The following is a 14,439-nucleotide window of genomic DNA, read 5'->3' on the forward strand; positions in this document are numbered from 1 at the left end:
ATACCCCTGCAATGACTAAACATGTGACAATATTATACCCCTGCATTGACTGGACGTGACAATATTAAACCCCTGCATTGACTGGACGTGACAATATTAAACCCCTGCATTGACTGGAAGTGACAATTTAGACCCCTGCATTGACTGGACATGTAACAGGTACAACAAGATGAATTGGACATCTTCGGAAAAGAAAGTAACATAATCGATTATCATAGGCATCATTCCCTCTCCCCCTCCCCAAATTTCCTCTTTCTGATGACCACACATTAACATTCAAGAGCAACCACTGAAAAGTATCATTCACAATATAAAAGAACATCTCATTGAGGTTTTTACATTATTTATTAAATAATTATGCATTTATAACATATTTTGTCCACTTCTGTATTGAAATTGTATAAAAAAAAAAGTATAAGCAAAGGTGGTACATTGTTTGGAAGAGGAAAGATTAATGCATTAAGTTAAAGATGTGTGGTAAGAGACGAAAGGATTCATCCCTCTTAAACCAGCAGTTTTCAGTTGTACAGTTTTCCCTGCTGCTCAAAACTTTACATAACATAACAATGCAGGTGTTAAACCTTGACTGGTTAAATGTCATTTCAAATACCTCAGAAGAAAGTTATAAGTATGAAGTTTCCCAATTTGCAGTTAAACTGTGTTTAAGTAATTAAATTGTTCAAAGGAATAATTATCATTCGACATAATAGTTCAGTGCAATACATATCATCCATAATTTTTATATGTATGCTATTTCAAGGAAAATAATTTCAAAGGCTGGAAATGCAAAATCAGAAGAATAATTAAAGCACTTTGTAAATCAGCATATTTGCTAAGTTTACAGCAAGCATGAAACAAAGAACCTAAAAGCTTTGACCTATATTCAATTGATCAATGTCGGCAAACGACTCACTTCCTATAATTTTGCGACAAATTTAACAATCCATCCCAATCTGCAAAGTTTATCATCTTTCAGACACAACATTTTCTGACTGAAACTTGAACATTCAATATTAAAAGGTCATCAGTATTGCCCCCAAAATATGCTAAAAGTCAGATAATGGTCACCCATGTTTCATTTTCAAGAATCATAGTTATCCTAACAGAGACATCATTCTCATTGTCTGCTTTGATACAATATTGAGGAATAATTTGGAGGATTGTAGCATCTACAGCAGGGGTGGGCAACCTCTTTTTGAACGAATGGGCCAGATATAAGGGGGGGAAAAATTGACTGGGCCGCACCTAACCAACGACCTGCTGTTGATTTTAAACCTTTGATTCCGAGGACTTTCAAGCAATAGGTATGTGTACTTAATCTGTAATCACAAAGACATAATGTCAATACAGTACAGTTGATAATTAATGGGGATAATAGGCCTACCTGACAGCATCATTAGTGCCGATAAATTCTAAGCAGCTAGCTCGTTTTTTGTGATGATGTAAAATAGATTGATTTTTTCCTTTTTCTTGAGACATCTCACGGGCCGCAAAAAAATCACTGGCGGGCCGCATGTGGCCCATGGGCTGTAGGTTCCCCACCCCTGATCTACAGCAAAGTACTTTTAAAACTAGCAAATTTTAGTATGCTTAAATTTGAGGCAACAGACTGATGACCTTTTAACCTACTAAAAGTTGCATCACAACGGACAACCATTCTGAATCAAGGACACCGTTCGCCTTCCGGTTAGCAACATAGCCTTACACCATGTTCAAGTGATCAGAAGTACATGTGCCACTAAATCTTACTCAACAGACACAGTTCCAAATTAAGCCTTTAATCACATTCAATTGACCACAAAAATGCTAGTACGATCAAAATTGGTCACTTGAAGATAGACATTGACCAATCATGGCAGTGCTAGCATTTACCAAGAAACTTAGAGGTATGCTACTTCCACAAACAATAACTTCCATTGACACATTTTATTATGCAAATTTTGTAAACTTTGATGCTACTAACATTGGTGCTCCATATGGTAAGGGAACTAATCCCACAAGTTTTATTGTAACCAACAAAATAAAACTATAATTGTAAAGGGGGCGGGGGTGGGGGAGGGGGGTTAAGTCAAACTGCACTTAGTGGATGGCAAGAGTGGTAAGAGCCGAACTGAATAATGTTATCTATATACACTGTAAACACAAATCCCTAGCTTGTTCCACTAGACAAAGAAGGAGAAACAAAAAAAAAAGAGAACAAATTAGCACAGAAGAAATTCAAAATACAGTTGGGTCATTCCATATCAAATCACCAGGTTTTGGAGTGGGTTGTAGTTGGACCTCTTCTAAAGATTACCCAATTTATTGTATGCTTGGAACCCTTTTCAATGCTTTCGTAGCTTAACTTTGATCTGAAATCAGACCTCAAAAATCAAGAAAATGCCACGGTGGCGACAAATTGCGAAATTTCATATGTGTGATAAATTTGGCAGAGCTTGAAGTATTGCAACTGAAATTTTCAGACTATGCTTATTTCATGGTGCCCTAATCATGCAGTGTGGGTGGTAAATTTTGGAGAGGATCAAGCAACAGCCATCTGTAATTGGACATGGAATGACCCAGTTAAGCAATCACTGTTATTCTTAGAAACATTGTACCTTTACTTAAAATAGCACCACATCTGTAACCACGAGGAATTATAATACCTGTTAACTACTGTACGTAACATAATCTTCTTTTCCCTGCCGGAAACACCTGAACATGCATTAAACATCATCAATTAGAGCATGCCTCTGCAGTGATCTCCTACCGTTTTCCATCCACAAAATTTTCTCTTGCAAAATTGCAGGCGACAAATGATAATTCTCCTTACATGTCCTTATTTAATTCAATCTAGTTGCAGCTACTAGCGAGCTATCTCAACGCAACAGTTTCACACACTTACTACCTGGCCGGTTGTTGATATCATAACTGTGGGGTAAACAAAATCTTTGTTATTTTTCAAACTACATGGTGGTATGATCCAATGATGACCATGATATGGAACACCTTCTAACTTCACCATTTTGTCAAGAGGAACCAAACCCTGTTGATTTTAATCTAGGCATAGATATCAATCTATCTATCTGTTTCAAATCCCTGATGATACTGACTGTCTTACTTTCAGACTTCATCATTACCAACGGGAACAAAGCCTGATAATTTGTTCTAGGCATATATGATAAACGTTGACAATACTGCTAGTGCCTTACATCCATTTGGTAATGTGAAACCAATGTTCTTGAATCGATCAATGTGGAGATATGATCACACAATGTCACCAGGTATCCATGGAGTTTGTTTTTACAAATACAGAAGACCTTGTTTCCTCCATCTCATCCTCTTGAACTAAATTATTCTTTCACTCATGGAATATAATGGCTAGAAAGTCAACAATCCAGTGTGGGCACATTACCTAGTACCTTACTTGGGCCTCCCTTGTAGTTGGGACCAAACATTGACCAAAATAACGATGATATTGGTAAATGTAACTCTATGATGTCATCATTGAATACCCTCAACTTGATCTTCCTCTAACATTCGATTCATCTTTGGTGCCAGTTTCATGAAACTTCCACCAGAATATCAGCGTCCATCTCTACCTCCTCCATCGACAGATCTCCGTCTGACAGCTGGCTCTCTTCATCATCCTCACAGTCTCTCCCATCTTGATCCTCATCGGGGGATGGCCTCAGGGACGATGACCACATCTCCTCGCTTGTCAGACATAAGTTTTTCCGCAGACAATCCTTTATGTTGTTGAAAGCAGAGTCTAACCGGACACGGTCATTGTCGTTCACCTCTCCCCCATTGAATTCGTTCACAAGGTCTGTCAGGCCGCTCGGTAGCCTGTATGAACGGAATGCCGTGGGCAGATTAGCTGACACGGTCAGGTCAAACTGGAGTATGATAGCACTTCCAGATAGGGACTTTGGAAGTGCTTCTATAACCTCATAGCACATATGACTATCGGTCTTGAATTCGTCAAGATTAGGTAAATTGCAGTCCCATATGAAGCACACCTTCTCTCTTTGCATAGCTGCCTCTGTGATCCAGTCCCATTTGGTGACATTGTTGATATGCCAGACCGTCAGCAGCGAAACCTTGCATTTGACACTTTTCTGCAAAATCTCCCGCAGGTTGTCGGCAAAGTTCTGCAATAGCCAATTCGAGTTACAGATCAACCAGATCGCTTTGGGTGTTGAGCTACCTCTACTTGGGCCTTTTGAAAGAAGAAAGGAAAAGAATTAGAGCTTTTGAAATATTTCTCTAAATTTATATTAGTCCATAGCATGAGTACCAACTGCCCTTGATTTCTCAACAGAATTTAACAGAAGCAGGGGACAAAGCAGCACAAGAATTTTTCCTTTCATTTAATATTTTGTGACTGACTCTTACTTCTTACCATTACACATGCTGGCTTAATTCAGATATGAAGGATTAATTTCAATGAGCTTACTAATAGATTCCCCCAATCACTGCATGGACGTTGGACGCAACAGAGGAATTCTCATTATTTTGAGTAGCCATTAGTCTCTCTCGACCACAAGTGATATAAAATTGCACTTTCAATACAAACAGACCACCGACTGTCTACGTACATTCTGTTGCTTTTACAAAAGGGAATAGATACTGCACATGATGATCTTGGAAATAACTTGGTTGGTGAACAAACTACTGTTAGTTTAGTTTCGAGACTCAAGGATCAGGAAGCCTTTATACATTAGCTTATTTGTGACCATATCTGTGTTATCTGTGTACTCTGCACTTATGTCATCATGTTGCTGAGATTTAACTCATTTCATTCAAAGGATGACTCACTGTGTAATGTCCAAAATTATATTCCACATGCATCTTCTTCTACTCCCTTAAACCAACACCCCTAGCAACATAAAGGACTAGTCCAATATCATCTGCCCCTCCAAAGAACTTCAGCATAGTCACTAATTACATCATCAAGGTCATAGGTTATCTCTATCACTACACCCTGTACAAGCATCCAAATGTTCTCTAGTCACTATACAGGTTACCTACAGCAGAGAGCACATTATATTTTATAGTGAACCAGTATAAAGCAGTTTTGTGTCCTTTCTCACACCAATCATTTCCCACACCTTTTTGGAACATTAAAAACTGTTCATGGAAAGTTGTTTATATGTAATATAGATTCCCAAATGTTAAAGAGGGAGTCTGGATTTTTCTCCAGTTAAAAGTATTATGACATAATCTTTAAGCACTCTGGTAGTCTGGATGGCTTCACTCAATTTGATAATAATTTCAATTCCTTGGTCCCCTTGCTTGCATGAATTCTTAATCCTCTTTGAAAACAAGGTCCTTATGTTAACAGCTGCAGGGAATCAGTGGATGATTTTCCGTGCTATCTGCATTTGAACTATTTGTTGTATTTTGGATTATTTGTATTTTGAAATATGTTGTAGCATATGGTCTATGATTTTAAAGTTACTTACAAACACAAGAAAGTAAAATTTTTACCTTTTGCTTTCTGTATTCCTGAGGGGTAGGTGACGTGAGGGACATACTAAACTGGGTAGTATGGCTACATTGTTTGTTTATACTGCCTGGGAATGTCTAAGGGGCATAATATTCTCCAAAAGCCCTTTGATATTTAGCTACCACAACCTGAACTGGTGGACTTTTTTTTAATGATGCCTAACATATCATCTTGACTATGTTGACTGCAGCCATTATTTACAAGTTTTGATGTGTATCAAAGGGTGTGAAGACTCACGCAAAAGAAACGTCTCATGCCGGTAATCTGACCTAGTTTCGAATGAGGTGTAACAGAAGCGTTAGACACCACCATCGATCCCAGAAAATACGCACACACAACTTGCTACCTTCAGTAATTAGACACTTGTGTACAGTCAGTACATACAGCTGCGGTCAATACCCACAGCACAGTGTGCAAACGATACAGCGATGGACATTTCAGGTCCAGCTAAAGATAAAAAGGTATCACGTTTCATTACTATCTGCATTTTGTAGCGACACGAACAAAATGTCACTTGCAAGCAACAGAAAGTTAACTTTTTAAAGATGGTGGCACGCTGTTTGGGGTGAGTCTTCAATGCACTTAAGGAGCAGATCATCATAACCTATTTATTCTGCATCGCCAGGGATTATGTCAGATTGCAGACCTTATAGAGATGACACTTACTTTCAGGAAGATCCATAGATGATGAGTCATCTACACTTTCTGTCATACTTGAATCTTTGGGATAAAAAAGAAGGTAGCAGCTGATACTGTAAGCTACACTAACTTTGCAGTTTTAAAAGGAAATTTTTACAGCAAATTTAAAAGATATACATTTTAGAGTCTCACAAAACTTGCCATGGGACATCTCTCTCAACACTGCTACTTCTAACCACGTGTTGTTGACTTTAATAATTACCTGCCCTATCACTATAATGTCTAATGCATGAGTATATAGCCTGCAATGGGCAAAAACAAAACAAAAAACATATCAGGAATCAAATCAAAGTATAAAGAATAAAGGAGAGTTAAATAATTGACATATTATTACCTGCTGAGCGAGCACCATGTACCTTCTTTCTGACTCTATAAATGAGAGCAGCAAATACCCCACAAAGAAGGAGGGTGCCAAATGCAGCCGAACAGATCCAGATAAAGAAACTCTTGGAACTAGAACCTGGCAAAAATTCTGAGTGAAATCATAGAGGCAATTTATTTTTACTTATGATAGTACATCAAATAATTACAGTCAATGTCATGTCTGAATTAATTAGAAATTAAGCAAAAAGAAGACTCACAAATATTCAAAACCTACAAATCTGCACTTTGTATTTCATTTTTAATATCAAACACAATTAATACTGTTAATTTAAATCAAAATAAATCTTTAGTCTTATGCTGGTATATTGATCACCAATATATACTTGAATTTTACTTTGAAGTAAAGCAGGAGAAGTGACAACTGCAGATACAAACACCATCTTTTAATTTTATGGAGTTTATAATAATAATAATAAGCAAATATTTATAGAGCGCTTTATGCAAAGGCCTCAAAGCGCTTAAAACAAGTACACAAATATGCAAGACAAATCACTGTAAATTTTGGAATAAATGTGTTTTTAAGAGACGCTTAAAACAGTCAACCGTATGTAAGTATGAAAGTAAGAGGCCTGTCTGACAATTCCATTCTAACAGGATCTTCTTTAATAATAGTCCGGGTAGAACCTTTGGGGTTATCACTAATGTTGTTTTCATAGCTGCAACTTCATTAACCCCAGACCTTGAAATTCAGATGTAAATGCTTTAATGACCTAATGACTAAATGCCAGTGGATATAACCAAAAAATGCACTTGCATTTTTCTGCAAGTACTGTAGCCACTGAGCACATTCAACACGTAATTAATCAGGCAACAACAGTCAGTGAATGTTCGTACCAAACATAAACCCTGTATTACTGCTTAATATCGGCAAATATTCTTGGGCTGCTCAGATAAACCTGTACACTATCTGACACATAAACGGTACTTCCTGAAAATGCCACTGGGATTTTGATTCTATCCAGTATACCTGTTTTTAAGCACTTTCATTTTTTCTTTTTTTTACCGAGTGGCTTAAAGATTTTGAAATTCTGGGTCTGTGACTATGATTTAATGGCTTAATTTGACAATAAATGAAACAAAAGAACTTTAAATTCAACTATCTTCCTTTTCCAGACATATTCCATGTGTTACTGAATACAGCCGTGTGAATGAGAGAGCACAGATTGACTCTTCCTCCTCACCCTCCAATCTCTCTCATAACAGTAACTGATATAATAAACAACTTCTGCCCTGAATCTTATAAGCATATTATGTAGGGTGGACACTCCACTCTCTCCTTGGAAAGAGCTGTGTATGCTTCTCAGCAGAGTGCCAATGTTTGATTTGAATGACAAAAGACATTCTGGAGGTTCTAGACATCATAATGCACATAGAAGAAACATGTTATTTATTCCTCTATCAAGTGCATTTTCATGGTACATATGTGATGTTCCATTGCGACCAGCTGTTAAGCGACGGCCTATTGGTGGTTTTCTTACAAGGATTTTTTGAACCATCCTTGCAGCCATAGAAACATCTTTTTTTTAAATTAATTGTGTGATACAAATAATCCACCATTGCAAGGGTTTGCAATTAGATACAAGATTCAGAAGAGATGGATGAGGACTATTTAAATAAATTAAGTGACATGATAAGATTTGAAACTGCTCGAGAATGCATGTTTACAGAACTGGTACGAATTTAGAACAGTATACATACTACGGCATCCATCTACGTTTCTGGTCCATCCTGCCATACAATCGCATCTGTGTTCTAGACAGTCAAGAACACACACCTCCCCCTCAGAGCATGGATTGTGAATGCATGGTGCTGAAAAAGATTTACAGACATAATTTAAGAGGGATGGGTGGGTGGGGGAAGAATGTGGGGTGGGAGAAGCAAAATATCACTACCGAACCTAGCAGCAACATTAATTTCCCTTTAAGTTTTAAAGAGATTGCGGGCTGTTCAGAAATATACTTTGCATTCCATTTTTTTAAATTAATTCATCCTTTTTACCACTTAATGGGCAGAAGATATGGGCAAGGTGAGTGTCCAGTCACACACAATCTTTAGGATTTCTCATTCAAACCTCTCCACATTATCTATTTCATTTTTAGACTTATGAAAGAATGGATTAATGTAAACAATTAAGTCTTTAAAAGCATATGTCATTGTCAATACATCCAAAAGGAGCAATCCAGATATTTCTATTAAAGCATTACTTCAGGTACATATGCCTTGAAGAAAAGAGTGGAGCATAGAATCAGCACTCAAATGCTCCCCACCCCCCTCCCCCCTGGGAGGGGTCTGACTACATGTCACAATGTCGTTATCTTGACATTTTTCTTTCTCAATTTATTCCTGTTTCACTGACATTGACTTTAGTAGAAGGCCATTCAGGTAATCACTCTAATATAAAAGCATTACAAATTGGAAAACATTTGGTTATAGGTTTAGAATAATTTGATTGTTTTTTGAAGAAAAAATAAATAAATAAACTTACATTCTCGGATCTGAATTAAAGTCGCATTACATAAGACATGGGTCATGTAAAAGATCTCATCATCTGGTGGATGGTCCTTTATCTTTATCTACGAAAGAAGGAAACGTAGAATTGTAAACTGTAGGCATCAGATCATGGAAACTTCTATTTGTTACACATCATGAAGTGACTATATTACCAAAGAGCAATTCCCAGAGCTCTGAGAATGGAAGGAGGAATCTATGACTTGAGTAAGGACTATATCATTTAATAAACCCATTCCCCTCCCCATCATGCAGTTGTTCAGGAAGGGTGTACTAAACATGCATGTTTTAAAGTAACTGTCAGCCAGCTATAGCATAAATTGTTTTTGACAGAAGATTTAACCAAAATAAACTAAAACTACTCTCTAACAATAAGGTAGCAACCTGGCACCATGAGATATCTCATGAATTCCCAAAACAAACTTTTTTCATAGATGTCAAGCTGATAAGTGTTTCAGAAGTGTTTAATCCAAGTCTCTGTACAGAGCACACCGCACCGATGCAAGTGTTAATCAGTTTTATACAATTGTTTCACTTTTGATGCATGGAACAGCTTGATTTATATTTGAGTGAAAAGCAAGAAAGACTAGAGACAATGACTTATGATATCCATGCACACTGCCACAAAATTCCATTCTGAACAAAAGTTTCATTTTTTCAAAAAAATAAAACTAGTTCTTCACAGTAGACTATGGTACCTTGATGACGTCTTTACAAGAACCAGCACTCACTGGTGTACAAAACGTATGTCACATGCTCTGTTACTATTAAGAAATGAGCACACTTAAGTTAGTAAGAAGGAAAACTCACCCCAACGTAGTAATGCTGTCCGAGGGTCAAGTTACCAAAGATAACAGTGGTCATGTTGACTGTCTTATTATTAATTGTCTGCTCCAAGGTGCCAGCGGTCGCCTGCAACAATACAACAGTGAAACTCAAAGGTGAATGACAAATCGCATGCTATCTACAGTAAAACAAGAGTCCCAAGGTATTCATCAGGCAGTTACTTTTATGACCCTGAAACGACCACCAATGTGGGAGAAGCACGCAAGGGATTATAACTTTCACTTCTGGTGGCCTCAAATTCAGCATTTTAACTCAAATTTGGAATCTCTTCAAGTTAGAAAGTCATTTTATGGGAAAACTGTAAATTGCCCTTGGATGAAAAGCCCACCTTATTATGACCAGGCCAGGGATCACACCTCCCGATTGCTAAGACTCATTGCTTCAAATGCCACCGCCTTTATCCACTTGGCCACATTACTAGTACCAAGTACATCAAGGGTATCAGTAGTTTGTAAGTTTCTGACATTCTGCCAAAGACATCTACTTATTCTGATTGTGGACATGCAACAGTTGTGACTAGCCTAGCTTTCAGAATATGCTTTGTCTAATTAGTATTAAGCTTATACACTATGTTCTGACACTTTGCGGACAACTTTCTAGGTATTGTTCATGCTGCAGTGAAGTTATACATGCCCTCTCTACCTAACCTCTCCAATATCTTACGTGAATGTTAAACAAGAATGTTAAATAGAACACTGCTGCCCCCCATCAATTAAGTCTGAACTTATAATGCTATAAAATCAATACATTTTAAATTAAAACAGCAAATACCATATTGACAATCTCTCTATGCTCAGGGCCAGTGCTAGAAGGGCAGGTATTGTTCCTTCCAGTTTTATACAAAAACACAAAGTACTCCTGGATGCCACATCCACTAGGTGCAAGGTCAAAGGTGAAGTTAATGGCTCTACTGTCCAAATCGCACAACTGCTCAGTACTAGCATAGAAAGGTCGCCAGCGTTCTGGAGAGAAAATTAGAGAATTGATTGCAACAAGCCCAAAAACTAACAAAAATTCTGACTTGAGAGAAACAGTCCTATCAAGCAGGATATTAAGGGTATGGAGAATTTTTATCACATGTCTATTCAGGGTATGGAGAATTTTTACCACATGTCTATTCAGCTTAAATGGTGTGAAGACTTGCGCAAAAAGAAACGTCTAATGCCGGTTATTTTACCTAGTTTCGAATGAGGTGTAACAGGAGTGTTAGACACCACCATCGATCCCAGAAAATACACACACAACTTGCTACAGTCGGTAATTAGACACTAGTGTACAGTCAGTACATACAGCTGCAGTCAATACCCATAGCACAGTATGCAAACGATACAGCGATGGACGTCTCAGGTCCAGCTAAAGATAACAAGGTATCACATTTCATTACTGTCTGCATTTTGTAGCGACACAAACAAAATGTCATTTGCAAGCAACAGAAAGTTAACTTTTTCAGATGGCCGCACGTGGTTTGGGGCGAGTCTTCAATGCTTTTAAACAACCACAGATCAATTCAGTTTCCTTTGCAAACTGTTAAACATCACTCCTGCGATGAAATCGGTTTGGTTTCTTATCTGCTTCAAGTTGGGCAATCTGTGGGTCGCTTATCACTTCTGGTAACTGGGAATAAGCATTTGGAAGTTTTCGAAAAACTTCCATCGATATAACGATTGGAGGCAATGACAATGGCTAATTCACATCATGAACTATTATTATTATCATATTTTTCTTTACCTGCTTCAGTTAAATAGCAGTACTTGTTCATCTCCAGTCCAGGTTTGTCGCAAGCTGGATTTAATGAGAAACATGAAAGAAGAAAGTCATATATTCAGTGCTGAAATGTACTATGGGAATTGATTTAAATATAGGCCTATACAGTGTTTCTTGAAGCTCTTGTGTCATGGTCACTGACACACTAACTTTAATAGAGCCCCCGCTCTATATATAGCAACAGTCCAGGGCTATACATTATGGCTGTATGGTAAGACACTCTCTCTTAAAACTATACATAGTTAGCTGCACAATTGTGTCTTAAAATTGGACCTCTTGTATTCAAATCTTTTTATATGACTAATGGTGCCTAGTTGCAAAATAATATTATATTATTTTGCAACTTTTTGAAATACTTTATGTTCAGGATTGTGCCATTTTTGAGGGTTTCCACAAAAGTATCAGCAATTTGTTGTTTTCATCAAAAATTGTATTTGGGTGACTTTCCAAACTTTTTTTTTGATAATAAGGTTAATAGTGACATCCACTTTTGAGTACCAGTGGTTTAGACAATTAGTTTTAACAATTAAGTACCATCCCAGAATACACTGGGATACTAGAAGTGGTTGATCTACTGGTCCAATATTTACAGTACTCAACAGCAAGTCCATGTTTGGTAAAACAGTTGTCGCTTACATGCATGTGCTAAAATTTCAGCGAATGTTTGACTCCTACCAATAGGGATAATAGAGGGTAAGGGGAGGTGGGATGGGGTGGGATGGAAGAAGCAGTGGTAAGCTCAAGAGAGTTACAGTAGGTTTCAGGAACCAAACGTGTTCCAAACATGCAATACCAGAATACATGGTACTAGAAGTGGTTGAACTGCTGAGATCCCTGAATTTCATTCAAGAGAAGACAACAAACTCTCAGGAAAATACTTGCATTTGTACAAGCTCATACCAGTGATTGAATAACTGTAACCATGTCAACGGTAAATAATCGTAATACCACAAGAGCTGTTGTTGGTCCAATATTTACAGTACTCAACAGCAAGTCCATAATTTGGTAAAACAGTTGTCCCTTACATGCATGTTCTAAAATTTCAGCAAATGTTGTGATTCCTACCTATAGGGATAATAAAGGGTAAGGAGAGGTGGGGTGGGATGGGATGGAAGAATCAGGGAGGCAGGGATAAGCTCAAGGTAGTTACAGTGGGTTTCAGGAACCAAACATGTCCAAAAAATGCAATACCAGAATACATGGTACTAGAAGTGGTTGAACTGCTGAGATCCTGAATTTCATTCATTAAAGTTTTTCTTCAAACTCTCAAGGAAATACTTGCATTTGTACAAGCTCATGCCAGTGATTGAATAACTGTAAACATGTCAATGGTAAATAATCGTAATACCACAAGAGCTGTTGTTGGTCCAATATTTACAGTACTCAACAGCAAGTCCATGTTTTGGTAAAACAGTTGTCGCTTGCATACATGTGCAAAAATTTCAGCAAATGTTTTGATTCCTACCTATAGGGATAATAAAGGGTAAGGGGAGGTGGGATGGGATGGAAGAGGCAGGGGTAAGCTCAAGACAGTTACATTGGGTTTCAGATACCAAACATATTCTACAAAGCAAAATTAAAGTTTGTGTATTAAGACTATCCCTGTCTTTTATGCCTTAGAATTTGGTGTGCTACCTGAAAGTTATGTGGGGATTGGAAAGGGTTGGTCAAGATTTAACTTGCTTCAAGAGAGTGGGGATTGAGTTTATTAGATGGAGACATTATAGAAATATTTGTAAACCAGACCTGCAATCCAAATTTCTCTCCACCCATACAATAACCAGAGATATTTGATTTAAAACTTACTTGGAAGTTTAAAAGACGAAAGCAACTGGCTTCCTCTATCCGCCTTTGGGAGAACGTCCACTGAAATGTGTACTTTGTCTGGACCTGGAGCAATATCGCACAAACAATCATTGAACAAGATTCGCTGCATCTGTACAAGGAGAACACAAAATGATGATGTAAATTCACAAAGCAACAGGTCCATAACTTCACAATCGATCACGACGCGGTTGCAAAAAGAATGATGCACTTTCAGAAACGTCATGATTTCACTGTAGCAATGGAAAGTAAGCCAAACTAGTAAAGTGTGCTAGCAAGTCACCCAATGTGTTTCTCACAAAAAATTGAAATCAAATAAATCTACAAAGCAACAGGTCCATAACTTCACTTTCATGTCTTGCTGATCTTCATCAGATGGACTGTTACTTGTAAGTGTCCAATTGATGAAATGTCCCTAGAATTATGCTACCATGAACCGTCTTATTTCTACTTGTTTCATTTGCAGTAATACAAAACGTGCACTACCTCATTATAGGTGATTGGTACAGCGCCTCATATTGGCAATGATACCGCAACAGAAATCGCCCAGAGTTTCTTCAAAGTATTGTCAATTGCAATAAACATTAACACATTGCAGAAGTTACTGTGCATACATAGAAATTAGAAATCTTTATTGAACAACGAGCAAATTTTGCCAGTTCAAAATGCATTGTGATTGGACCCACCATGCTACAAATTGTCACTGTAAATGTTTCCATACTTAAATTAGCTAGAAACCATCATGAATAAGTTCTTGTACTTTAATTAACTTGCAATATTTATCTTAGTCATTTTAACTTCCCCCAACTGTGGGTTCAGCATAAAGATACTGGGATTTACTGTACAAGTCATGCCATTTTCTCAGCCTGTGAATTTCATAGTCAATATTAATATGGTCAAATCTGTTTACTTTTTGCTTCCAA

At 37.5% G+C, this 14,439-nt stretch overlaps 1 protein-coding gene across 8 annotated transcripts in view; it reads right to left on the reverse strand.

The window, feature by feature from the left end:
• Positions 1-326: 326 nt before the first annotated feature.
• LOC139961076 (uncharacterized) overlaps positions 327-14,439 on the reverse strand; it is a 38,029-nt gene continuing 23,916 nt past the window's right edge. For 7 of the 8 annotated variants that reach the window (XM_071959932.1, XM_071959931.1, XM_071959933.1 and 4 more), the window contains exons 7-15: positions 13,499-13,628; positions 11,657-11,710; positions 10,700-10,890; positions 9,893-9,994; positions 9,060-9,147; positions 8,273-8,383; positions 6,525-6,662; positions 6,158-6,211; positions 327-4,201 (exon numbers count right to left, since the gene is read on the reverse strand). In XM_071959932.1, coding sequence (XP_071816033.1) covers positions 3,543-4,201; positions 6,158-6,211; positions 6,525-6,662; positions 8,273-8,383; positions 9,060-9,147; positions 9,893-9,994; positions 10,700-10,890; positions 11,657-11,710; positions 13,499-13,628 — 1,527 coding nt within the window. In that variant the 3' untranslated portion in view covers positions 327-3,542. The remainder of the gene's footprint in view (positions 4,202-6,157; positions 6,212-6,524; positions 6,663-8,272; positions 8,384-9,059; positions 9,148-9,892; positions 9,995-10,699; positions 10,891-11,656; positions 11,711-13,498; positions 13,629-14,439) is intronic. The other variant, XM_071959938.1, reaches the window with a different exon arrangement.

This window comes from Apostichopus japonicus, chromosome 20 (assembly GCF_037975245.1).
Source record: "Apostichopus japonicus isolate 1M-3 chromosome 20, ASM3797524v1, whole genome shotgun sequence".
In the NCBI taxonomy this organism is placed as follows: domain Eukaryota; kingdom Metazoa; phylum Echinodermata; class Holothuroidea; order Aspidochirotida; family Stichopodidae; genus Apostichopus; species Apostichopus japonicus.